The sequence below is a fragment of the Myodes glareolus genome, chromosome 11, assembly GCF_982192425.1.
Source record: "Myodes glareolus chromosome 11, mMyoGla1.1, whole genome shotgun sequence".
Taxonomy (NCBI): domain Eukaryota; kingdom Metazoa; phylum Chordata; class Mammalia; order Rodentia; family Cricetidae; genus Myodes; species Myodes glareolus.
In genome coordinates this window covers 18,834,729-18,859,627 of record NC_142036.1, presented here as the reverse complement: position 1 = coordinate 18,859,627, position 24,899 = coordinate 18,834,729, and the positions used below count along the sequence as shown (strand labels likewise).

Here is a 24,899-nt window from a genome sequence, read left to right as displayed (position 1 = left end):
ATAAAAACAAAAATAAAATAATCTTTGAATTGCTGTTCAAGTTACAGCCTTGAATTTTGTAAATCACTGAATAGATTTTGTTTTAGCACAGAATTTCCAACAAGTTCTGATGTGGTCCTAAACTATACTTCTGTCACTTCGTACTACAAATTTACATGAAGTAGAGTTCTTAGCATCCACAGTTACTCAACCAGAATATCAATGAGTTCTGATAGACACTGAAGATGCTCTACACCCTGTAGCATCAGATCCACAACTAATATTTAAATCTTCATGTCAAAATCAAACAATCACATCATTAGCATGCAAACTGGCTCTCTTTTCAGCAGTGGGAAATCATATGTACACCAAAGAACTGTTTTCAAATAAATGTATAGTTTATTAGTGGTGAGTGTTCCATTTGTATGCATCTGGGGACGGCATCTCAGGAAAAGGCACAAGCAGAAGGCTTCTTTAGACCGGGTTCTTCTGTGTGGATAATTTTGACACATTCCAGCCCTTGTTGGCTCTTTCCCAGCCCCCCCCCCCCCACCATTCCAGTCCTGATCATCGTATGCCTGAAGCTGAGTGCTTGTGTGTGTGCTCTCAGTCTCTCAATAAAGACAGTTCGCCTGTGGCAGATGCTTCTGCCATGACCTCTGGCACCCTGTCTGCATTTGTCCCTGCTGTGCTTTTGGCATGAGTTCTCCTGAGCCAGTGCTGTTGTACCCCTCTGCTGAGGGATGCCCCAAGCATTGCAGGATGATCTGCAGTCTCTCTGCCTCTACCAACCACTTTAGTAGCAGCCCCTTTCCCAAGTGATGACCGGAAATGCCTCTAGATATTACCAGATGTCTCCTGAGGGATAATGTCACCCTTGGCTAAGTGCCACTGATCCAGACTGAAGCACCCTCCAAGAGCAGCCCTCCCACGGTATATAGGGTGTCTGTGACTCAGTTTCCTCTGTGACTCTAAACTGAGTCACTTGCTTCAGTTGCAAAGGCAGTGAGCATGGGTAGGGATTCCAGGTGACCTTGTGGGAGCCTTTTGATCTCTTTAGTAAGGCTTTTGGACCCCTCTGTCTTTTAAATGTCTACATGGCAGTATGATGGCCTGAGTGTGTACCCCATGTACCTCAATATGCTCAGCAGCGAAGGCCAGTCACCTGTGGAGGCCTCATTCTCACCTGCCCGTCTTTCTTGCAGCATCAATAGGACCAGCTCTTCTGAACGAGTGTCCCCAGGTGGCCGGAGGGAGAGCTCCGGGGATTCCAAAGGAAGCCGGAACCGCACAGGCTCTACCAGCAGTTCCTCCAGTGGCAAGAAGAACAACGAGAGGTAAGGAAGCCCTACTGTCAATACCTTCCGACATTTTACTACCTAAGGGACACCTCAGAAGGAAGGCCCTGTCCGAGCTCTGAGATTGCATTAATGGTGGGGTTGGGGGGACATGGGGGACAGGGATGACGAGAGCCTGAAAACCTGTAACTCAGATTTCTAGCCCCCACTGTCTGAGTTAATAATACTAACACGGATACTAGTAAAGCCGTGTCTGAGAATTAGCTCAGGAAGAGGATCTGAACTGCCAGGTGTGGCACCTCCCATCACCAATACACCCTCCTAAATTAATCTTGAAATTAATTTTGCTGGAATGTTTAAAGCTTGTCAGCAGTGCTTTCTGGGATAGACCGGTTGAAAGCTGTGCCTTTATACTCACTCGGGGGCTGTTTTTGAGAGTGAGCTAACGCCAGAATTGTGAATCGTTTTCCATTCTGGTATCTTGTCCTGCACTTACTCCTAACTTTAAAGTTTCTATGAGTTTCGTTTGCAGCAGATTATGAGAGATACCCATGAATCACATAGCAATGTTTTACTCACAACAGCTAGTTTTTGGCGCATTAACAGCCGGGTTTAAGAATGTGTTGTGTTGGTGAGGTTCCTGTGCCTGTCTGCCTCGTGTGGCCCTTGCTCTTACTGAATTCTGATTTTAGTTCTTCTGCGCTGTGAAGTCTTGGAAGGAGGCTGAGTTTTAGAGGTTAAACTTGCTTCTTTTTAGATGTTCATGTAGGGAGACGGCTTAGTCAGAACACAGTTGGTTCCAAACCACAGACTGTAAAGCTTCCAAGTTTGAAACTATGTGGGGATTCAGTCTTGTAAGGGATGCTTGGACTCCTCAGTTCTAGCTCTGAAAAGGATCTTTGTAGAAGGAATGGGAGGAGGAGGAAGGGCTGTCTTGGCATTAAGACCACTGGCTGTTCTTCCAGAGGGCCTGGGTTCGATTCTCAGCACCCATGTAGCACCCATATAGCAGCCTGTATGTAACTCCAGTTCCAGGAGCTCTGATACCCTCTCTACCTGCATACTGCACACATGTGGTGCGCAGACATACATGCAAGCAAAACATCCATACACATAAAATAAAACAACTTTAAAAAATATTGACACCTCTCTATATTGTGTGGTAAGTTGTGTTCACGGTCAGCTGACAATTTCAGAAACCACGGACTCATCTTCTCAGACTTTAGTGCTTCTTAGGGGAGGGTTATGCTAATCTCATGCTAATGGAGGGGCGGGTGAGTGGGAGACCTTAGCAGTGAGGCCAGGTGGCCACAGAGAGTGGTGGCCAGAGGCTGCTCTGAATGGAATTCAGGCTGAGTTTGGTGCTGGTTTGAAATGTCTAGATTTTGGCAGGTCGTCCGAACATCCGATTTTGATTAGGAATTTCCAGAAAGAATCTGCATTGTGTAAACTCTAGACCTGTCTTATCCTTTAAATCCCGTGGCTTTGGTTAATGTACTGGGTAAATATTTCCATAAAAGATATTTACAAAGGGATTTTTGAGAAATGCCCCGGGAAGGAATTTTGATTTGGAAATGAGAGAATGGGAATATTTGCAAATCATTTTCTAAAAATAATCCTGGCCACTGAACGCGTTCACTTGAAGCCAAACCCTCCATCTCATTGCAACCAAGAGACCACCCAGGCCATCATGCTGCCAGGGGGTTCAGAGAGGACACTTGGGGCCCCACCGATGCTGGAGGATACTTTGGGGAGCCTGTTGGGCTAGCAACAGGAGTGATCGGGTCCAGCTAGCAATGTGGGCACTGCCTGACCAGCTCCAGCTTCGCACCCCAGGCCCTGAGGCTTACTGAGGAACCCTTGGGTTCTAGGCTAGTACCAGAGGAAAGCTGGGGCTGGGGTGGGACCAGGGAATTCTCCTGTGACCTCAAAGATGAAGACAGGCTCGCTTCTCCCTGCCCTGGGGCTGCCTCCCCTCTGAAAGGATCTGCCTTTTCAGTTCCGTAGGCCATGAGATTCTGAATGGAAAGTTCGTGGAAAGATCTGGGCACCTTCACTTTGGAGAGCCCTGGTTTTTCCTCTGTGGTTTTGAGACTTTGGGGCCTCGTCTTGTCACTCCGTGCTAACTGGGAAGACAACGCCAGTGCTTGGTGCTCAGTACAGGGTCATCTGTGCTGGGCAGCAGGGCCCAGGAAGACAACACGTGAGGCTTCCTGAACTTCTCAGCCGGCTCCTCCTCAAGTGTAAGGCAAAAGTGACTTATGATTTCTGAAGTGACCCGCCTTTTCTTTGGGTTGACAGGTTTAATTACATCTGTGTAGCATGGGGGCCGGCTTGTTGGGGTTTCTGTCCTGCCCAGTACCCCACAGCTGGCAAGTCCCAAAGAAAATCATACGGAGTCTACATTAGGTTATAAACTGATTGACCCATTAGGTCAGGCTTCTTATTAGCTCTTATAACTTATGTTACCCCATTATCCTTATCTACATTAGCCACACGGCTCAGTACCTTTCTCAGCTGTCAGCTTACGTATTGCTTCTTCGGTGGTCTACGTAGGAGTCACAGAAGGAGCTTCCTAGAATACTCCCAGTCTCTTTCCTCCACCTCTACTTTATGTCTGGCTTTCCTGCCTATACTGCCTGCCTGGCCAATCAGCGTTTTATTAAAATATGATTGACAGAATACAGACAATTCTCCCACACCACATCTGTATGAATGGCCCCGGCCACTGCACACAGCTCAGATTTTGACACAATCTAACTGTGATTCTGTGGATGGATGGCCCGCCTCATGATCCTCCCAGCTGCCAGCCAGACACCTGTTGTGCACTGGCTGCAGAAGGGTTGGTTCTGGCTGGAGGCCCTTCCACTTCCTCTGAGGGCAGCCATTGACACATAGGTAGAAGGGCACCGATGTCACCCAGATCTCTGAACTCAGACCTCACACATTAGTAACCACAATACTCTGTGTCACACCCCACATGCAAAGCTGTCATTGGTGTGAGAATGCCACACCAATGTCTGTATTCCTCAACATCAGTGAGAGTAACTATAGGGCTATTCTGTATGCCTTGCGCAACTCTTCTCTCTTGAGCAGAAAATAAGTGTTTGGCACGCCCTGAGCATTCCCTGAACGCAGGAACGTCTCCCAAGGCAGGTGTGCTCTTCTTTTCTTTAGAGCTGTATTCTTTATTAGGCTTTCCATGTTTTTGCTCCCATATCTCATTTTCTTTAGAAGTCGTCAGTGGAGGTGCCAGCCTTGCTTGTGACTTGGTACAGTCTTCACCTTCCCATCTTAGGCTGTTTAACATGCAAGAATACTTGCTTTTACCCCGCCTCAGAATTTGAACAGCATTTAATCCCTGCACTGACAACTCTTCCGTTCGAGACAAAAGCAATGTAAGGCAATGTAATATTTTACTTTATGTAATATTCATGGCAAATGAATATTAATAATTACATAATGAGTCTTGTCACCACGAAGTACTTATTAAATTTAAATAGGGAGTCAGCAATAACATTCTGAAAGAAGAATGTGATGTAGCCAGTACACTAATCCACTAAGGAATTTTAACTTAAAAGAAGTTTTATATGAGAGAAATGACAGCTTATTTATAAGTTTATAGGCACCATTTACATTAGATGCTGCTGGAACTGAGAAAGCCGCTGGTCGAGATGTGTCAACTTCATAATTAAGACACTGTGTGTCTCTACAACTTGCTTCAATGGACTGCTTTTGTGGAGTCAGAACTGTCTAGCCATCTGTTGGAAACTTAGTTGTCACATACATATGCACTGCCCATCTTTGGAGTCAACAAATTTGTAGGGAAAAGCAATTATCCCCTCAGGCGCCACGCCTTCCTGCTGTACAGCCCAAACCGTGGCAGGCGGCCCTGCTGCTCTACAGGTGGCGAGGTCAACTGTGCCGGGCTCTCTGGCCTTTCCTTCTTCTTAGGGCTCTGCAGGCCATGACTTTGTCCTCCAGCCGCTTCCTCCAGCTGCTAAAGGCTCAGTTGTTTCGTTTCTGCCTTGCCACCCTAGTGGTGACCTCGGTGCTGAGCTCTGGGTTCCAGGTCCTTCGTCTGGCTCCTCATCCTCTCCTGGGCCCTGACATCACACTTCTCTGGCATGCCTCTTATGTTGCCCAGCAGGTTATTAATTTTTCCCTCTCTTTGAGAGTTAATTACACAAGTTACCTGTTTCTGAAAATCCCAGGAGAGAACTTGAACAAGTCTCCTATAGTGTCAGCAGTGATTCCAGGACCCAAGGGGCACTTTCCTCATTCCCAACCAGGCCTTCTTTTGGGCGCCCTGCGGGCGGTGTGGTTAATTTTGACGTCACTGGCCCCTCTTTGTTTGGCTGTGTAAGCACCGTCCTCTGACAGCAGATAGACTCACTTTAGAAGTGGGTCCCCACACATCCAGCCAAGTACACAGAGCACTTTACACAGTTGGGTAGTAAGAGGATTTTCTTCATCTCACACACACACACACACACACACACGCACACACACACACGCACGCACACACACACGCACTCACGCACACACACACGCGTGCACACACACACGCACACACGCGCACACACACACACTTGCACGCACGATGTATAGTTGATGTGAGTTGAAACGCTGTGTAAGAGGTTTGCCTTTTCTCTTCTTCCAACACAGTGGAAGGATTTCCTTAGAACACTGAAATATTGTTTTGAGTAATCTGAACACCGCTTCTTCCCAGGTAACTGTGTGTGTATAGTGCATGTTGGGGACTTTAAAAACGAAAAACAGGATTTTGCCAATGTGTTTCAGATTAGCCTAGAGCTGACTGTGGCACTGGCCTGGTGCTCACAATCCTGACTTAGCCTTCTGAGTGCTAATATTTCAGAAATGTGCCACCACATTCGACCCCAACAAGGTTTTCCTCAACCAGTCAGGCTAGTTCACCATCTCGAACAGTGCCGAGGCGCACAGCAGGTGCCCAGCAAGCATCTGTTGAACAGCTGTGCTTATCTCCCTTAATGAGATGAGAGACGGCTGAAGTGATGGGGCCTGACGCTCACACCCAATTTTCCATCCCAGCCCTGCCACCTTTTGTTCTACGAGTCTAAGTTACTTGACTTTGGGAGAGAGGGTGAATTCTTCAGCAGAAATAGTATCTACCTCTATCCTGAGATATCGTGAGGGTTGAATGAGGTCCCGCCCCCAGCTTCCCCACACCGGGGTGACCTGCAGTTGCCATGCACAACTTTGATTACTGCTACTCTATCCCAGGTATCAGAGTCCATGTTTGCACGTGTTTGCTCTCACCCCGCCTCGCCCCAGGAAAGATGCCTCTCTTCTTGTGGACCATTGGTGTCTGTCACTGTGATGAAAAACAACTTTCAGCTCACGGTTCCAGGGTAGGGTCTGTCACTCTGGGAAAGTCACTGTGGAAGCCTGAGGAAGCGAAACCCGTCACTTCTATAGTCAAAACCAGAACCCATGTTGTGAGGCGAGGGGAGGTCACAGCCATGTGTACCTCCAGTTCCAGGAATCCAACATGCTTGCTTTCCTGGCTTCTGTGGGCACCAGACATGCATGTGGTGTGCAGGCATACATGCTAGCAAAACACCCACACACATTAATTTGTAAGCGAAGGAGTAGAGAACAAGCCCTGGCTCAAGCCCCTTCTCCACAAATGGTGCTGCTCATATTCAGGATAGGGTGGGCTCTCCCCGACCCCAGGTAGCCCAATTCAGACAATTTCTCACAAGCTAACACAACCCAGATAACTCCTCAGAGAAACGCTCTCCCCAGGTGTCACTGGGTCGTGTCCTGTTGACAATACTAACCATCATGCAGATATCTTGGAATCTGTGCCCTTTACTGCCAGCCTGAAGAGAGGGGTCAGGAACTTGGACAATGCCTGTCACCTTACCACACAGGCCCACAGCACTGCTTCAGTTGGTCCTGCTGTGTGTGTGGCCTGATGCAAGGCAGGATGGGGAATGGAATGGGCTACATGAAGAGATTCGTCCTCAAAGCCCTGAGCAGATAAAACGGTGCTCAAACCGTCTTAAAACTCAAAACTCAGGAGCTTACCTACCTCCTGAGTCACTCTGAGACACTTCCCAGTACCTGGTTGTGCTGTGGTCTCCCCTCTGGTGCTGTGGAGTGGGGAGGGGCTATGGCAATGTTTGGATGGTCTTCAACTCACCCTGCAGGGCTCAGCCCTTCTTTAGGCCCCATCTAAGGTAGGTGTTTTGCAGAGAGCCTATTGAAGGTTTGTTACCCTCCTCTGTGCCCCCCTTCCTTGGGCTCTAGGAGGGCGGAGACATTGTCCTTTCTCAGTCTCTGATCCTGCAGCACTTTGCAAAGTTCAGGGAATATAAAAACTGTCCAGTAGGCGTTACTTGAATGAATGAAATTACATAAAACCTAGACCCATTTAAGAAACTGGTAAAGAGCACCATCTAGAGGCTGATCATTGACACCATGCTTTAACCTGAGCGTTGTGTTTCGTGTTTTAGTCTCTTAAAGGATCATAGCACTCTTTAAGCCCTGGTGCCATTTACCTCTTTACAAGGTTTAGAATAATTGGTGCTAGCTTTGTTCATTTGTTGTGACCGTCAGCAGAGGATCCCAGAGATAGAGAAAATGTGGGTTCTTGTGGGTGAAACTGACCGAGAAGTAATTAGCACCAGTGTGTGGGCACTTGGTCCTGTCTCACTCAGTCTGAAGTGGTTCTGTCCATCTTGTGGATGAAGGAGCCAAGCTCACTGAAGGGATGCTGGCTGTGTTCCTGCAATGTGCTGCACAGCTTTGATTTAAGGGAAAAACCCTCCAGTACCCCTTGGTGCCTTTTCCATGACCTTTGGTACCCACCTTGTATCGACTGCTCCTGGAAGCTCTTCCCTCTTCTCAGAGTCCTAGAGACCTGAGCATCCTGCAGGGTTCAGATTCCTCTTTTTGGTGGACTATTGTCCATAGCCATGTATATGTGTGTGCATGTGCGTGGTGTGTGTGTGTGTGTGTGTGTGTTGTGTGTATGTGTGCACACGTACTTGTGTGTACATATGTGCAAGCCAGACGGTAACGTCAGTTGTCTTGATCAAATCACTGTCTATCTTTTATTGAGACTGGTCTCTCACTGACTGGCTGTGCTGGCTACCCAGAGTATCCTGGAGATCCTCCTGTCTTTATCCCCTTGGGCCCCTCCCCCACCGGCACCAGCCTCTCTGTGTGGGTGCTGGGGATCTGAACCCAGGCTCTCATGCTTGTGCAGCAGGTGCTTTGCTGATGGAGTCCTCTCCCCAGCTCCTGTAACTGCATTTTTCTGTTTCTGGAAACTGCCCAGGATCGCTGATATCAGCATCCAGGGCCTCGGCATCTTTTTACATATGTGATCAGCATCATGAGGAAAAGAATTCTTTCCTTGTCTTTTGTTTTGATCTCCTATCTGGCTGCCTTGATCCTGTTTCTATAACCTTGGGTGATCTGCCTCGCTGCCTTTTTCTTAGCCTTCCCTCTCCTGTCCTCACTCTGCCTGTGAGCCTAATGCGTAAGTGACATAGAATCAGGACTCTGGACAGATCACAAGTCTCATGCCCTGATAGTGGGAACAAGCCAGGTGAGCCACGGAAAGACTGCTATCCTAAGTCTGATGCAGAGCTGAAGTGGTATACTGGACTTAAACAAACAAACAAAGAGGACCGGCCCCTCTCAAGGAACAGGCCCATGCTGCGTGTTAGGTAAAACGTCAAGAAAGACAGTGGGACTCTGCACACTCTCACACACCCCTTTTCCGTAGAGCTTCAGGGAGGGCCCAGAACAGACCAGAGTGGAATGTGGGCAGGGATACTTTCTGAGGTTCATCTATGCTGTGAGGTCAGAGGCGGATACCCGAGAGAAGCAGCTCCCAGGCCCCACCCTAGTGCCAGGCAGCGGTCACCCTCTGTTGTGCACTGCAAATGCCACAGTAAGCAGGATGAAGATCCCGCATTCATGGGTCGTTCTGCCCAGTGGAGAAGCAAAATAAACTATAGGGCTAAAAGTGCTATAGACAAAATGTCCAAGGGTGGGGAGTGTGGGGATTGGGCCCGAGGGAAGACTGCGGTGTTGGCTGGACATCCAAGAAGGCCTTCACAGGAAGTGCCACAAGGATAGACGTGAGCAGCAGCTGTGTTCATTTGCCAGCTGAAGTCCAGGAGGAAGGTCGGGGAGCCAATGCTGCATGCTGGGTGTGCCAGGCAAGCACACAGGACAGCAACGACAAACTGGAGACAGGCTGGAACTACTTAGTCCAGGAGTGTGGCTTGCCCAGGGCCATAGAGCCCCACAGGAAACCCAGGTATTTAGATCGAAAGGCCAAACAGGGCTTCTACAGCCCTGATTTTGATGACCACAGTTCAGAGTCTAGAAAGCTTCTCCAAAAGCAAATTCTGCTGCTTAAGTCTGAGCCAGGCGTGAGCCACCGTGCAAGCAGTAGCCTTACTACCCACACCACGCATGCATGCAGTGACCTGGAAATCAAGGGTGGTGATGGGTAATACCATCGATACAGCGTGGACTAGAGAGTGACTTCTAGATAAGGTATTTTTCATTGTATTTCAAATAGGAGCTAAGGAGACAAAAATGTAACCTTAGGATTTTAGGAGAGATGGCTCCATTATAATGCCCGCCATACAAGATGATGTGCTAGTTAGTTTTATGTCTGCTTGACACAAGCTGGAGTCATTTGGAAAGAGGAAACCTCCATTGAGAAAGGGCTGATGGATCCCATGGAGCTGGAGTTACAAATGGTTTGCTTGACCTGCCATGTGGGTGCTGGGAACTGAACCCTGGGTTCTCTGAAAGAACAGATAGTGCTCTTGACTGCTGAACCATCTCTCCAGCCTACCTAAAATGTGTTTTATCAGTTTTTCTCCCTCTTCTCCTCGCCTTTTCTCTGTCCCCCATGTAGCCCTGACTTCCCACAGCCTCCTTTCCACTTTCAAGTTGCAAATGCTCTATTGCCCTCCCTCCCCTCCCAAACCCCTCTCCACTCCTCTTTCCCTCTGGGGTCTCCCATTGAATGGCGGAGCCTATACCCACTCACCACTGCATGCACTGCATGCACGCAGACAGACGCTGGAAGCGGGACTCTGAGAAGAGGACCCGCATGCGTGCTGGCTAGTTCTGAGTCAACTTGACACAAGTTCAAGTCATCAGAGAGGAGGGCACCTCAATTAAGAAAATGTGTCTATAAGATCGGGCTGTGGGCAAACCCAGAGGGCATTTTTCTTAGTTTCTGACTGATGGCAGAGGTACCAGTGCATTGTAGGTGGGATCACCCCTGGGCTGGTGGTCCTGGGCTCTATAAGAAAACAGGCTGAGCAAGCCATGAGGAGCAAGTCAGTAAGCAGCACCCCTCATGGCCTCTGCACCAGCTCCTGCCTCCAGGTTCCTGCCCTGTTTGAGTTCCTGTCCTAACTTTCCTCATTTGTGGATTGTTACCTGGAAGTGTGAGCTGAAATAAGCCCTTTCCTCCCCAAGTTGCTTTCGTCATGGTGTTTCATCACAGCAATAGTAGCCCTGACTAGAACAATATGTGATGTTTGTCCTTCTGAGTCTGGGTTATCTCAGTTAATATAATAATATTCCAGATCCATCCATTTCCTGTAAATTTCATTTCTCTTCGCAACTGCATAAAACTCCATTGTATGCCTATACCACATTTTTATTCTGTGGTGGACATCTGACTGGTTCCATAGCTTCTGTGGATGGGCATACAGCTAATTCCATCCCTCTGTGGATGGACAAACAGTTGTTTCCATCACTTCTGTGGGTGGACAAACAGCTGGTTCTATCCCTCTGTGGATGGACAGACAGCTGGTTCCATCTCTTCTGTTGTGAATAGTGCAGCCGTAAGCATGAATGTGTGGGTATCTCTTTGGCAGGAAATAGGACTCTGCTCATTTTAAATAAGTTCCTTGCATCTGAGAGAGGGAGAGCAGGAAGTTGAAACCTTACACATTCATTAGGGTCACTCTCACCTTGACTAGCCAACTGTTCCCTAACCTGTATCTGCTCTCCTTGAGCACAGCTTTGGTGAAAAACAAGATTGCTATCTCATTCACTTAATTTTGAACATTTTTATATGTACATGTTTCTTCTGCAATGGATTTAGCCTTGTTTTCCTAATTCGTACATATAATTTCCACACCATGCGTGTGGAAGATGGCTGTAGCGTGTGGCTGGGGAGCTGTGAGAGGAAACACCTAGGTGCCCTTTAACAAGTGTTTGGAGGCTGGAGAGGCGGCTCAGCAGGTCAAACACTGACAGAGCAGGGGTGAGGACTGGAGTTCTGTGAGGGAGGGGGAGGCGGAGATCCTCAGGAGCAAGCTGGCCAGTGAGTTCTGGGTCCAGGGGGAGACCCCGCTTCCATCTGTGAGATGGAGAATTATCAAGGAAAAACATGATGTGTCCTCAGACCTCTGCTAACTTTTTGTTTATTTTCACAGCAAACCCAAGGAGCCCACATTCAGCCCAGGTAAGTTCTGGTTTCTTTCTTGAGTGGGGGGAGGGCTAAAATTTAGACCTTGACTGAATGGCAAATAGAAAGTGGCGGCCTCAGAGCCAGACCTCAGGTACCTCAGGAAACAGCTCTGGTGTTTGTGAGTGCAACCCGACAGCCATTGGCCACTCAGCTAACTGCAGGATTGCCAGTAAACAGGCATTGAGACTAGACCCCTCCCCGCCCCTTGTGGGACCCACACAGGCCAGTAAGGGTTAGAGTGGGAACTCCCACCGTGAAGATTCCCTTGTCTCTCTGCCCTGCTCCTTCGACCTCTCCTTAAGGAAAAGACTCTCCCCCATAAAGCTGTTCAAAATAACCTGCTCCCTTTCTGCCTCCAATTTCCTTAGTTACAAACCAATGCTTCATAGATAGCTGTCTATAGATCTCTTTAAATCACACTTTATAAGAAAGAGGATGCTACATTCTCTTTTTAGTATATTAACTGTATTTTAAAATATAGTTAAACATGCAAAAATTATGAGTGTGTAATTAAATAAATTCGTCTGATTTTAATTTTCTCAGCTTCCCCTTTCCATACAAAATAAAGATTAATCCCTGAAAATGTAATTACCATAAACCCACAGGCGTGCAACCTGAACATACATGTCAGGATACATGAAATGTCCCCTTGTTCCATTGTCCTCTGGGGGGCAGGGTAGCACCAGCCTGAAGCTGGCCAGTGAGCACCCCACCCCCAGACAGGCCAACCACACTTGCAGTACCAGTCATCTCTTTGTCTAGCCCTTCAGTCTCCGAAACCCCAAGGGAAGCGCCGGGTGACACACTGCAAAGGTAGGCAGAGCTTCCTGGCCCACAGCTCTCTGCACGAGGCTGCTGCCCCAGTCCAGAGACTGTTTTCATACAGGCAGAGCCCTCCTCGCATGATGTTTCTGTAATTTGTCTTAAGTTCGGCACACCTCTGGACATTCACTGGGATGGGCTTCAACACGTGGCTGTGGTTTGGACTGTCATTCATCGTTGGCTGACCGCAGGAGGTCGGAAAGGATCCTGAGGGAGCTAGAGGGCAACCCCTTGAGTGTCCACTGTTTGGCATGAAGCTCTGCACTGCTGACCTCTCCCCCACTAGCACCTCTGGGTTTGGTGATTGCGTGTTGTGCTCCTAACATGTCTGAAAACAGCATTGCTTTCCCGTGTCAATGTTGACTGTAGATGTAGGCCATCTGAGTTTCTAGTACACAACGCCACACAGCTAAACATTGTTTTGGCCTAGGAAGTAATTTTTTCTGGTCAGGTAAGGAAACCTCAGTCACGGGTGTTCTTCACTGGAATCTAACCACCACGTAATTTCAGCAGACTGCCCAGTAGACCGTACACTGTCTGCGCCCACAACTGGCTCTCTGTCTTTTGGAGATGACGTCATATGGGCCTTAGTCCTCTACCTGGCTGGGCTGATGCACATCTGACACAGAGTTAGCGGAATCGCTTCCCATTTCACTTTCAACTCCGTCATTCCTGCTTCCCTGCTCTCTAAGGTGGGGCTGGGGGCTGCTTCTTAAGTCTCCGTTTGTGATCACCGATGGAAGAGCAGCACCTTGGGTCAGAGGTTAGATAGGGAAGAGGTTCAGAAGAGAAGGAAAGGAAAGAGCTGTAGCCAAGGCTCAGCGGGAAGACAGGGTGGGTACTGAGAGACACTGCTGGCCTGAGAGAAGAATCCTTGTGGGGTGGATGCAGAAGATGCAGTCAGATAAAAAGAGCCAGTGCGCGAGTAGGCAGTGACAGCAGATGAAGTGCAGTCTGGGCTGGCTGCGATTGGCAACGGGCTGCAAGGTGACTCGAGGGAGCAATAAGTAATGGCAGTCTCCGGTGGACTGCTTCAGATGCAGCCAGGGAGGATGGGTCCCCATGTAAGAAACATCCCAACCATCCCTGGAGCAGTGACTGGGACGGTGTGTGCTGTGGGGATGAGTGCGTTCGTGGTTCTTACCTGAAAGTCAAGCTTCATTAAACCCAAAAGGAAGTGGCACATGCATTGGGATCTGCAGTGCATGCCCTTGGGAAAAACAGTGTTGCATGCAGCCTGGTTTGAAAGTCCTTAGCCACTGAAGTACTGTGATTGTCTCTCAACTTATCCTCATCAGTGTCCTCTTCAGGGTGATTTTTTGTGGGGTTTGTGCGGGTATCACTGTTCACCCCTGCCTATTTTAGTTCCATTGGTTCTGGGTTCTCCAGTCTGCAGGACCATCAGAATGGAGGGTCTGACTCCGAACTCAGCAGGAGCCCAGGAGATGTTTTTTTCTGCTCGCATCAGAGCCTTGACACTCTAGTTAGGGTACCCCATGTGGGTTTGATTCTGTCTGCTTTGTTATTTTGTTGTTGTTGTTGTTGTTTTTTAACCAGGGGCCTTCTACTTATTAGAATACCAAAGGTTATTTTAGGGGCCTAGGGAGATGGTTGAGCAGTTAAGAGCAGTTGCTAATTTGCAGAGGACCCAGGTTCAGGTTCCAACAGCCACATGGTGGCTCACAACTGCAGTCCTACGGTACCTGGTGCTCTCTTCTGGCCTCCACAGATAGTAGGAATACACACGGTGGATATACTCATACATAAAAATAATAAATTTTCCAATAAAAACTAGTTATTTTAATAGAAACGTCATTCCAGAAAACTCTCCCCATCTTGGTGCCCCCTCCTCCCTCTCTGCCCCTCTTCCCTCCCTTCCTCTCCCCTCTTCCCTTTTTATTTTCCATTTCTAGCTTCTCTGTAAGCAGTTTTTTTTATTTTAAAACTTTGCTTTTAAGATTTATTTATTTAGCTGGGTAGTGGTGGCATATACCTTTAATTAACCCCAGCTCTCGGAAGGCAGAGGCAGGCGGATCTTGGTGAGTTCGAAGCCAGGCTGGTCTACAGAGCAAGTTTTAGGATAGCCAGAGCTACACAGAGAAACTTTTTTAAATTTAACATTTTCTTTTTTATTGAATCCTTGCATGCACTGAGCCTTCTGCTGACTCAGCATTCTTGGCAATTTGAAAACTGTACAGTGAAAAAGATACATGGAAGTGTATTTTACTTTACACTCTAATATAACAAGTCAATTTAAATATAAAAGGATTTTTTTTTGGATTTTTGAGATAGGGTTTCTCTATAGCTTTGGACCCTGTCCTGGAACTCACTCTGTAGACCAGGCTGGCCTCGAACTCATAGAGATCTACCTGTCTCTTCCTCCCAAGTGCTGGGATTAAAGGCATGCATCACCACTACCCGACTAAAGGATAGTTTTTAAAGTTTAATACTGAGATTTTATATACATTGGACTCCATGACAGACTAAGTGGGTTTCTTGAGTTAGTTGTGATTCTGGGCTGTACATTTTCTTCGGATAATAACAACATATCTGCACCAAGATGTCCCAAGAAATGATTGTGAGAATCTAGTTCATACCTATTATAAATTCTTATCTATGGTGTGAACTTGAATGAGAAACTCAAAAATAGCAATGACACAAACTTTTGTTTCAGGACATTTAATTTTGTGTTAGCTCTTTAATTTAATTTTTATTTACATGTGTATGTGTCTCTGTGCTGGGGTATGTACATATGTATGCAAGTACCCAGGGAGGCCAGAAGAGGGCAGCAAAGAGATCCCTTGGAGTGTTGTGAGTCATCCTATGTGGATGCTGGAACCTAACTTGGGTCCTCTGGAAGAGTAGTATGTGCTCTTAACCACTGAGCTATCTGCCCAACCCCTGTGTGTTCAGTTTTATGTCCTGTGGACAATAACTGAAAAGGTCATGGTGTGGCGGGGACCTGGGCTGGTGGTGGTGAATGGGGACTATGGGACCAGTAAGAGGGCTCAGCAGATAAAGCTGCTTGCCAAGCCTGACCACCGGGGTGTGATTCCCTGGATCTTCTGCAATGGAAGGAGAAAACAGACTCCCAAAGTTGTTCTTTGACCTTCACATGTGCCATGCGACCCCACCCCACCCCCACCAACACGTTAAATAAGTAAATCCATTTTTTAAAAAACCTTTGACAGACTAGGCAGCGTGTGGCATTTGCCTTCAGGGACTGAGATATGTCACTGACATCTTCATTGTTTTTGTAGAAGAGGGATATGTAAAAATGTTTCTCCGAGGCCGCCCCGTCACCATGTACATGCCCAAAGACCAAGTGGATTCTTACAGTTTGGAAGCAAAAACTGAGCTGCCAACGAAGCGGCTGAAGCTGGAATGGGTGTATCCTTTATTCGCCGACCAGATTGTCGGTGGCTGACTTCTGGAAGTCTACTGGTAAAACATTCATAAAAGTTAAATATTTTACTGTTAACTTAAAAAAAAATCAAGTGTTTAAATGTGGCCATGCAGGAGAAGTAATTCCTGAGCAACTGCTCACAATCGTGGTTCCTGTTCAAATGCTCGCCCACTGTCTTCCTGAAAAGACAGTAGGGAAATGATCCTTGTATAGATGAATGGTTTGGGGGCCGGGGGATACAACACATTCATGACCATTTGTTGCTCTGCTTTTTTGAGACAGGGTCTTACTATGTAGCCTAGCCTTTAGCTCACAGCAATCCTTCTGCCTCATTCTCCTGGATGCTGGGGATGTGGGCATGTGCTACCTCTGCCCACAAGAGCTGGTGATCTGTTTCTGCCACTCAGTGAGGTCGACTCATTTTCACTGTGGGGAAGGCTGCAGCAGCCGCTCACCCCCTGTAAAGGCCTTACACTCAAATACATGGTGATTATCTGCTGCGTACTGAGTAACATCACACTCTGAAGACAGATTCCTTAGATGTTGATGGCAGTTGATGCTGCCCTGCCTTCATCGACAAGAAATTAGTAGTTGAGTTTATGGAATCACATTCATGGAACTCAAAGGATTAGATGTTGCTTGGCAATCTGTTTTGGCACATATTATGGATGGGATCTGCCTCTTCTTTGAGTAAATCAGTTTATTAAATTTAATCCAGAAAACACTACTCAAAGAATGTTTTCTTGTTTGTTTTGTTGTTTGTTTTTTCGAGACAAGGTTTCTTTGTAGCTTTTGGAGCCTGTCCTGGAACTAGCTCTTGTAGACCAGGCTGGCCTCGAACTCACAGAGATCTGCCTGCCTCTGCCTCCCGAGTGCTGGGATTAAAGGCGTGCACCACCACCACCCAACTAGGGTTCTTTGTGTTTTAAAAGATATGAAACAACAAAATTTGCTCTAAGTAAATGGCATTTAAGCCAGGTTATCCTTCACACTCAAGTTCAAGTGATGCTTTGCTTTCAGAATTACACACAGTTAACATTAGGTCAGTGAGAGAGCTTTGTAGGTAAAGGTGCTTGCTGCCAAGTCTGAGGATGTGAGTTCAATCCCCTGGACCCACATTGGGGAAGGAGAGAACCGACTCCTGCCAGTTGTCCTCTCCTCCATACACACTATAGCAACCATGCTCATGTGCACACACACACACACACACACACACTAAAATGTAATAAATTAAAGACACTGATAAATATCCCTAAAATGCTGTAGCAAGGTTAATTAATTCATTAATTTAATTAACAATTAAAGATTAATTAATTTTAAACCTTTATTATGTTTGAGTGTCATTTGTCCTCTCTGTAAGTACGTGTGTCGTGTTTTTAAAGTCACTGTGAATGAAAAGATTTAGCTCCTAGATTACAGACAGCATAAGCAGACTCAGATTCAACAGCTTCTAAAAATCAAACAAATCTTCATGCTGTAAAAAATACGTGTTTACACCAGACATGGCACGTAGCAAGACATGTCTGTAATCCCAGAGCAAGGGAGGCTGAGGCAGGAAGATCAGAGTTGAAGCCAGCCTGGGCTACACAATGGTCACATGTCTCAAGTGTAGTAGTAGAGCATCTACCTAGCACAGAAAAGGGCCTGGGTTCAATCCCCAACACTGCAAGACGATGTGTTCGTATTTTTACTGACCACTGACAACTTAATTTCAGGCACGTAGGTATTAAGGTCTGCTAGACACAGAGCGTATTTCATTTCGTTCTGTTTGAGACAGGGTCTCACTCCACAGCCCCAGCTGGCCTGAAACTCACAGAGATCCAATTAGAATTGAAAGCGTGCACTCCGACACTCTGCACATTTCCTGTTCGATCTTGTTGAAGTTGGTGAAACTGGCAGGAATCATTACGCAGCATTATATGCCTGTGGAATAAAGCAGTGGCTTACCAGCTCTTCAAGGCAAGCTGTTTTCACCTTGACCTACACTAAGCTATGGGTACCGGGGGCGAGACTGTCGCAATAACCTGTACTTGCTCCCGACGGGGGAGACCGTGTACTTCATCGCATCGGTAGTGGTGCTTTACAATGTGGAGGAGCAGCTGCAGAGGCATTACGCCGGCCACAACGATGACGTCAAGTGGTGAGTCCTCCAAACAGGTTGTCACAGCAGAGGTGAGCTAGCCCTAGCCGAAAGGGGTCAGCATCACAACACAAACTGGGGGTGGGGGCTCTGAGACCAGACTGGGCGAAGCGTGTATAGCTAGTCTTTCTGTTCTCCATGTGGGGCTCCCTGGCTCTGCTGCCAGATCCATGCTGTTCTCTGTCCTCACCGCACTTCTGCCTGACCAGATATCAGAGGGGAAAAATCTTCAGGAAGCTTTCCTAGCATATCAAATGTAAAGGGCTTCAAACTGGATCTTTAATTTTAGATAAAGGTAAATGGTCTTTGTTGTGTACATTAGGCTTAGTCTGATATGCCTACAGTTCATTTTATAGCTTAGGGAAGACTTGGAGTGATTGGATGGGTAGATGGATCTGTGCTCATCCTGGATCCCTGGCTAGTGATAAAATGTCCTAGTGATAGAAATGAACACACTCAGAAATGCCTTGTAAGAAAGGGTGTGGACTCAGGCAGTTGTTCTGAGACTGAAGTGGTATTTTCCCAACAAAGGATGCCTTTCCTTAAGTTTGGAAGTCCCCAAGAAGAAATAAGGGGATTCTGATAAATAAAACAGCCCCTACTGTCTAAGGTTGTTGGGCTGTTTGGAGAATTTGGGTGAGTCTGTAGGAGGGGAGGCAGTATGGGTTCTTGTGTTTAAACTTTTGGAAGATCGTAGTTACTGAAAGAGAAGTAAAAGTCAACTTTGTGGTGGAGAGGTCTGATAAATATCTTTGTTTTAGCCTAGCAGTCCATCCCGACAGGGTCACCATAGCAACAGGACAAGTTGCGGGCACGTCTAAGGATGGAAAGGTGAGGCTTGTTCATTGTCTTCCTGGTTTGTGTAAGGACCCTGCAACAACCTCCTGGAAACATTTTTGCTGATGAATCTATCTGGTTACATGTAGTTACAGCATCTGGGAACTTCTGGATCCTCCTTATGCAAATTGAATGTGTCATCGTGACCTTAAGCCCCTTACCCCTGAGCTCACCTTAACTTCAACAGATTTTTAAATAGCATTATCACTGGTTATGGTGGCATATACCTTTAATTCCAGCACTTGGGAGGCAGAGGCAGGTGGATTTTTTTGAGTCTGAGGGCAATCTGGTCTACAGAGCAAGTTCCCAGGACAGTTAGGTCAGTTAACCCAGAGAAACCTTGTCTCGTAAAGAACAAACAGAGAGAGAGAGAGAGAGAGAGAGAGAGAGAGAGAGAGAGAGAAAATAAACAATACCAACAACATGTTAAAAAAAAAAACCAGCATTGGGGCTGGAGAGATGGCTCAGCAGTTAAGAGCATTGCCTGCTCTTCCAAAGGTCCTGAGTTCAATTCCCAGCAACCATATGGTGGCTCACAACCATCTGTAATGAGGTCTGGTGCCCTCTTCTGGCCTGCAGGCATACACACAGACAGAATATTGTATACATAATAAATAAATAAATAAATAAATAAATAAATAAAAACCCCAGCATTGTCTTACCAAAGAATCAATTCTTGAAATTCTTATCTCCATACATGATCAGCATGAAAAGAATTAATCCAATAAGCAGAGTTAAAATTCCACATGTAAGTAACAATATGTTATGGGAAGTCCTTGGCTGTGAGCGTCCATCAGTTATTTCCTTTGCAGGCAGAGTTGGTGCCTTGTGCTCATTACAGAAGCTGCTAGAAGGAGGTGAAGGAGTGAGTGGGGCCAGGCAGCTAAGACACTTCCAAGCTGGCTTTCGTGTGGTTTGTCACGTTTTATTCAAAACTCTTGCCGCTCTTCAGGCCCTGTTTGTACACCTTGTCCTGGTGTGTCTAAAATCAAGCACAATGGGAAGTTTCAGCTTTATCATATATAGTCCACCAGAAACCATGACCGTGACCTCATCTGAGATGTTTTCATAACAGCGAGTTTTAACCATCCATTTCATGCTGGTTTTCATTGGCATCCTACACTTGTGAAGAGCGAAGTAGCAGAAGCCAGACTTTTATGTGAACTCACATAAATGGAGCAGTTGTTCGTGTTATAAAAAAGAAAAAGAAAGAAAGCGTCCAAGAGCGCTTTGAAATTAGAAACAAACTCTTTATTCTGCCCTCTAGTGGCACGGAAGTGTATTTCCATTTCTGGCATCAGAATTGAATCTGGACTGTAGAATCAGAGAGAAAGTTACAGAGAGCTGATTTTTGACCTGCAGGGAAACCCGGAGAAACCACATAATGGTACATGATGCCCAACTACCTGGAGACAAGGCCGAACTAGAACAGGGTTCACCTGACACCTGCCTAGGCGTTGGGTGTGATTCCCGTGTCCTTTCACGATGACGAATCTGCTGGCTGCACTATGATGCTATCTTTGGTGAAATGTCGTTTCTAAAATTTAGAGAAATGCAAATATACAAAAGGGGGCGTCAGTTACTCTGGTACGGTTGCCAGAGGCTGGCTTAGTCAAAGTTTAAAGCTTGGTAGCCTTTTCCTGATGCTCAGCTGCCCGCACAACCCAGGGCCTCCTTCAGCCACAGGAAATACTTCAGTTCCCAGGTGCACTCCTCAAATGTAGAAAAAGACTTTTTATTTGACAAAGTTGAAGTCACTGCCAAAATAATTTTATGATTTCAAGATAAAGAAATTAACTGATAATCACAATTAATGACTGTATCGTTTCCAACAGCAACTGCCACCACATGTGCGCATCTGGGATTCTGTGACACTGAACACTCTGCATGTCATTGGCATAGGCTTCTTCGACCGGGCTGTCACTTGCATCGCGTTCTCAAAATCTGTAAGTATGAGAGTGTGCAGGGCGCATTTCTAAGCAAACACCTTTATTCACGTGGCTTCTAGCCTTTCTCGAGGCATGCTGGTCCAGCAGACCCGTACTTGAGGCACTTCAGTTTGGATACTTGCATTCTCATCGATGGTCCACACACATGTCCACATCAAACACTCCTGTTTGTTCAGCCCCCTCGTGCTTTGCTCTGCATTTAGCCCTACAGCAGCCATGTGTCTAGCCAGGAAAGCAGGCCTCAGAAACAGTGAGTGTGCCGTCTTCATCGGTGATATAATGGACCCTTTCTGTGTGTTGGGGGTGGGATGTGTGTGCAGCTGTACATGGTGGGGGCGAGTGTGCAGACGTGTGCATGCAGGGGCCAGAAGTCAGCCTCACCTGGTGGTCCTCACTTGCTTCCCACCTTGTTTTTGAGGCAGCATCTCTCACTGAGACCGGGGGGCTCTCTGATTCAGCCAGTTGGCTGGCCAGCAAGCTCTGAGGATCCACCTGCCTCTTTCTCCACAATGTTGCCATTACAAGTGCCCACGCCATCACAACCCAGCTTTGGGTACTGGGGATCAAACTCGGCTCCTCATGTTCGTGCAGTTAGCTTTTACCTTCCGATCCCATTACCCATCTCAGCAATGAACTCTATTAAAAGTAAAATTAATAGCTGGGCGGTGGTGGCACACGCCTGTGATCCCAGCACTGGGGAGGCAGAGACAGGCAGATCTCTGTTGAATTTGAAGCCAGCCTAGTCTACACAGTGAGTTCCAGGAATTGCTCCAAAGCACAACAGAGAAACCCTGTCTTGAAAAACAAAAAGCAAAAAACAAACAAACAAAAAGTTGATTTTTAAAAATCATGTTTGGGGGGCTGGAGAGATGGCTTAGTGATTAAGAGCATTGACTGCTCTTCCAGAGGTCCTGAGTTCAATTCCCAGCAACCATATGTGGCTCACAACCACCAGTCATAAGATCTGCTGCCAACTTCTGTCTGTAGGGATACATGCAGGCAGGCCATTGTATGCATAATAAATAAATAAATCTTTAAAAAAAAATAAAAATCATGCTTGTCTCACCTAATTCTCACATGCCGTCTCCCTGTGTCTACTTTTTCTTGGCAGAACGGAGGAAGTCATCTCTGTGCTGTGGACGACTCCAACGACCACGTGCTATCAGTGTGGGATTGGCAGAAAGAAGAGAGACTGGCAGATGTGAAGGTCTGGCTCAAGCCATTCGTTGCAGCTAAGCCATGTCCCATGGGGCACTGCCTGCACAGCCAGCAGGCTCCAGGGCCGCCCCACCCCACCCTCGGGGACAGTCCTTTCCTTCAGCTCTCTTTGCTTCTTTGCTTCTTCCCTCATGAGGCCCCGCTGCAGACCCACCAGGGCATATCTTGCCTTCCAGGGTCTATAGATTTTTTTTCTTACTTATTTCCTAGTGAGAACCCTAATTTCAATTCATTCAGCCATTGTTTGCTCACGTTCATTCATTCAGCAAGCCTGGGTGCCCAATGTGTGCTGGGCTGCCTCCCGTGAGGACTGGGGTGTGCTCAGTCCCTGCCAGGCTCTAGGGCTACAGGAGAGAACGGTGCCAGCACCCCTGAAGTCAGGACTCGGCCTCATATCAACTGCCCAGAATGTTGAGTTGACATTTCTGTACCTCTCTTAAGTTTTTCTTCTGTCAAGAGCACCCCTCGATTCCTATTTTTACAGAGCAGACTTCTCGTTTCTCCTCTTGCATCTGTGCCTCAGCTAGATCTAACCTAACCCTAGAGAAAACATTATTCAACCTTTCTTGGACAGCGATAGGCTTGCTCAGACTGCCTCAGTACTTTACGGGAAGTTGTTCTCAGATACCATTAGCTACCAAGCTCCCTGTCTTGTGTCTGGGGTGCAGACCTATATTCTAATCAGATGTGTGTCCAGACCTGACCTTCCTTGTTGTCCAGTGTTGCAGCAGGATGTATGGTGTTCATCCTGTGTGCCAGGTTAGAAGCAGCCAGAGACACTGTCCTAGCCAGGATCATGACCGTAGAACTGAATCATTACATAGAAGCAATAGTCAGGACCAGACACAATGGACCAGGATGCCTGTCCTGGAAGTAGGAGTAGGGTTGAGAGGTGCTGATGTGGCTGTTGGAGAGCTACCTCATGAGACCCCAAACTGAGGAACTCCTGGGGAATCACGGCAGCCACAGTGAGCCAGGATAAGGCAGCCATAGGCCATGTGGAGTCCTGGGTCCTCCCTAGAGATCCCAATCACTGGGGAGAGGGAAGGGAGTGGGACATCTATGTCACCACCCAAGGTGACATCCCCCTGCTCAGCCAGTTGCAAGACTGCCTTCTGAGCACTCTCTGGGTGCTCCTAGCCATAGGGCCGAAGACAAAGGGGGAAAGAGGCAGCAGCTAAAATAACTGTGCAAAGTGAAGTCAGTGGGGCTTGAGAGACCCAGTACCCTGCTTGAGGCCGGTGGCATTTGATTCTCTGTCTGTGTTCTTTTTTCTTAAAGTGTTCGAATGAAGCAGTGTTTGCTGCAGATTTCCACCCCACAGACACCAATATCATAGTCACCTGTGGGAAGTCACATCTGTACTTTTGGACCCTAGAAGGAAACTCCCTTAACAAGAAGCAAGGGTTGTTTGAGGTAAAGTGTGCTTTTCTCTCGGTTTTCCTGCATGGCACATGCGAGGGGCTGGGTGGGTGTTAAGGGAGCATCGAGAAAGTTCCTTAGCGTCTGTTTTAGTGACAGATATGAGTGTAGAGAAAACTATGCTCCCTTGGCGGTCCCCAGTCAGCTGGGAAGTCCTCCATGTCTTTAGAAGCTCCCTGGTTGTAAAATGGGAAGAGAAGTCAGGACCTCCTGGTGGGGCAGCTAGCTGCAGCGATCCTGAGACAGACACTTGTTCCTGGGGACCAGCACCCTGGCTTTGCTAAGGGTGTTGGGGACTGTCTGTGCTCTGTCCCCCCATCCCTCATGCCCTCTTTACCGCCACTGTGCTTGAACTGTCTGCAGCTTTAGGGTTCCACATTTAGGGTTGCCAGAAACGCCTTTCTCTTAGAGCGATAATCGGGAGGCACACATCACTTGACGAGGCTGGCACCATTCAGCTGGGCTTGATGGGGTCCTAGCTTTATTAGCACAAATAAAAGGGTGTCTTCAGTAAATAATATGTCTGTGCATGCTTGCTACATTCCACAGAAACAAGAGAAGCCAAAGTTCGTCCTTTGCGTGACATTTTCCGAAAATGGGGACACCATTACTGGAGATTCAAGTGGCAACATCTTGGTGTGGGGAAAAGGTAACAAGCAGTTCTCAGTGATGCTGTAACTAAGGCATTGGAGGTGATGTTCGTAGAAAGGAGTTGTTGGTGTGGCGTACAGGATGACCACTAAGTTCCAAGTTACATAGGTGTGTTCGTGTGTGTGGCTTTAGTGAAACTATAAAGTTAGGATGGTAGAAAACTGGGGAACATTAAGAGTTGTTGACTTTGCATATGCCGTTGTAAAAGACTTTTTAAGGTCAGGATACTGTGTGGAGTTAATCATGTTGCTGGGAGAGCTAATAGCAAATATAACCCAGAAGTTATTAATAGCTATAGAGCTGTGACCTATGTGGGTAACTTTTCTGATCTACATAGCACCTGACAGACGTTGCTGGAGTGCTACAGACACCGATACAAGTGAGACGCTTGTGCACAGGTCATATCTGAATCCCTGCAGTTAGAGAAGGGAGAGCGTCACTTACAGTTAGAGAAGGGAGAAGAGATGCCAGCTAAGGCCAGTGAGAATTCACAAGCGTTTCCTAGGTTCAGGAACACACACACACACACACACACACACACACACACACAACCGTCCTCCAGGCTCCAAGGTCTCAGGGTTGGGCCTGGGAATGAAGGGGAAGATATGCCTCCCAATGTAATTTCAGAATGGCAAGGTGATTTTTTGGTATCTACTATAGACAGTGC

The 24,899-nt window shown here is 47.2% G+C and overlaps 1 protein-coding gene across 4 annotated transcripts in view; it reads left to right on the top strand.

The window, feature by feature from the left end:
* Eml1 (EMAP like 1) overlaps positions 1-24,899 on the top strand; it is a 156,458-nt gene that overhangs the window by 109,198 nt on the left and 22,361 nt on the right. For 3 of the 4 annotated variants that reach the window (XM_048431260.3, XM_087911517.1, XM_085697913.2), the window contains exons 4-13: positions 1,185-1,316; positions 11,753-11,781; positions 12,550-12,600; positions 15,870-15,999; positions 18,006-18,155; positions 18,917-18,986; positions 20,828-20,938; positions 22,053-22,148; positions 23,441-23,575; positions 24,131-24,230. In XM_048431260.3, coding sequence (XP_048287217.3) covers positions 1,185-1,316; positions 11,753-11,781; positions 12,550-12,600; positions 15,870-15,999; positions 18,006-18,155; positions 18,917-18,986; positions 20,828-20,938; positions 22,053-22,148; positions 23,441-23,575; positions 24,131-24,230 — 1,004 coding nt within the window. The remainder of the gene's footprint in view (positions 1-1,184; positions 1,317-11,752; positions 11,782-12,549; positions 12,601-15,869; positions 16,000-18,005; positions 18,156-18,916; positions 18,987-20,827; positions 20,939-22,052; positions 22,149-23,440; positions 23,576-24,130; positions 24,231-24,899) is intronic. The other variant, XM_085697914.2, reaches the window with a different exon arrangement.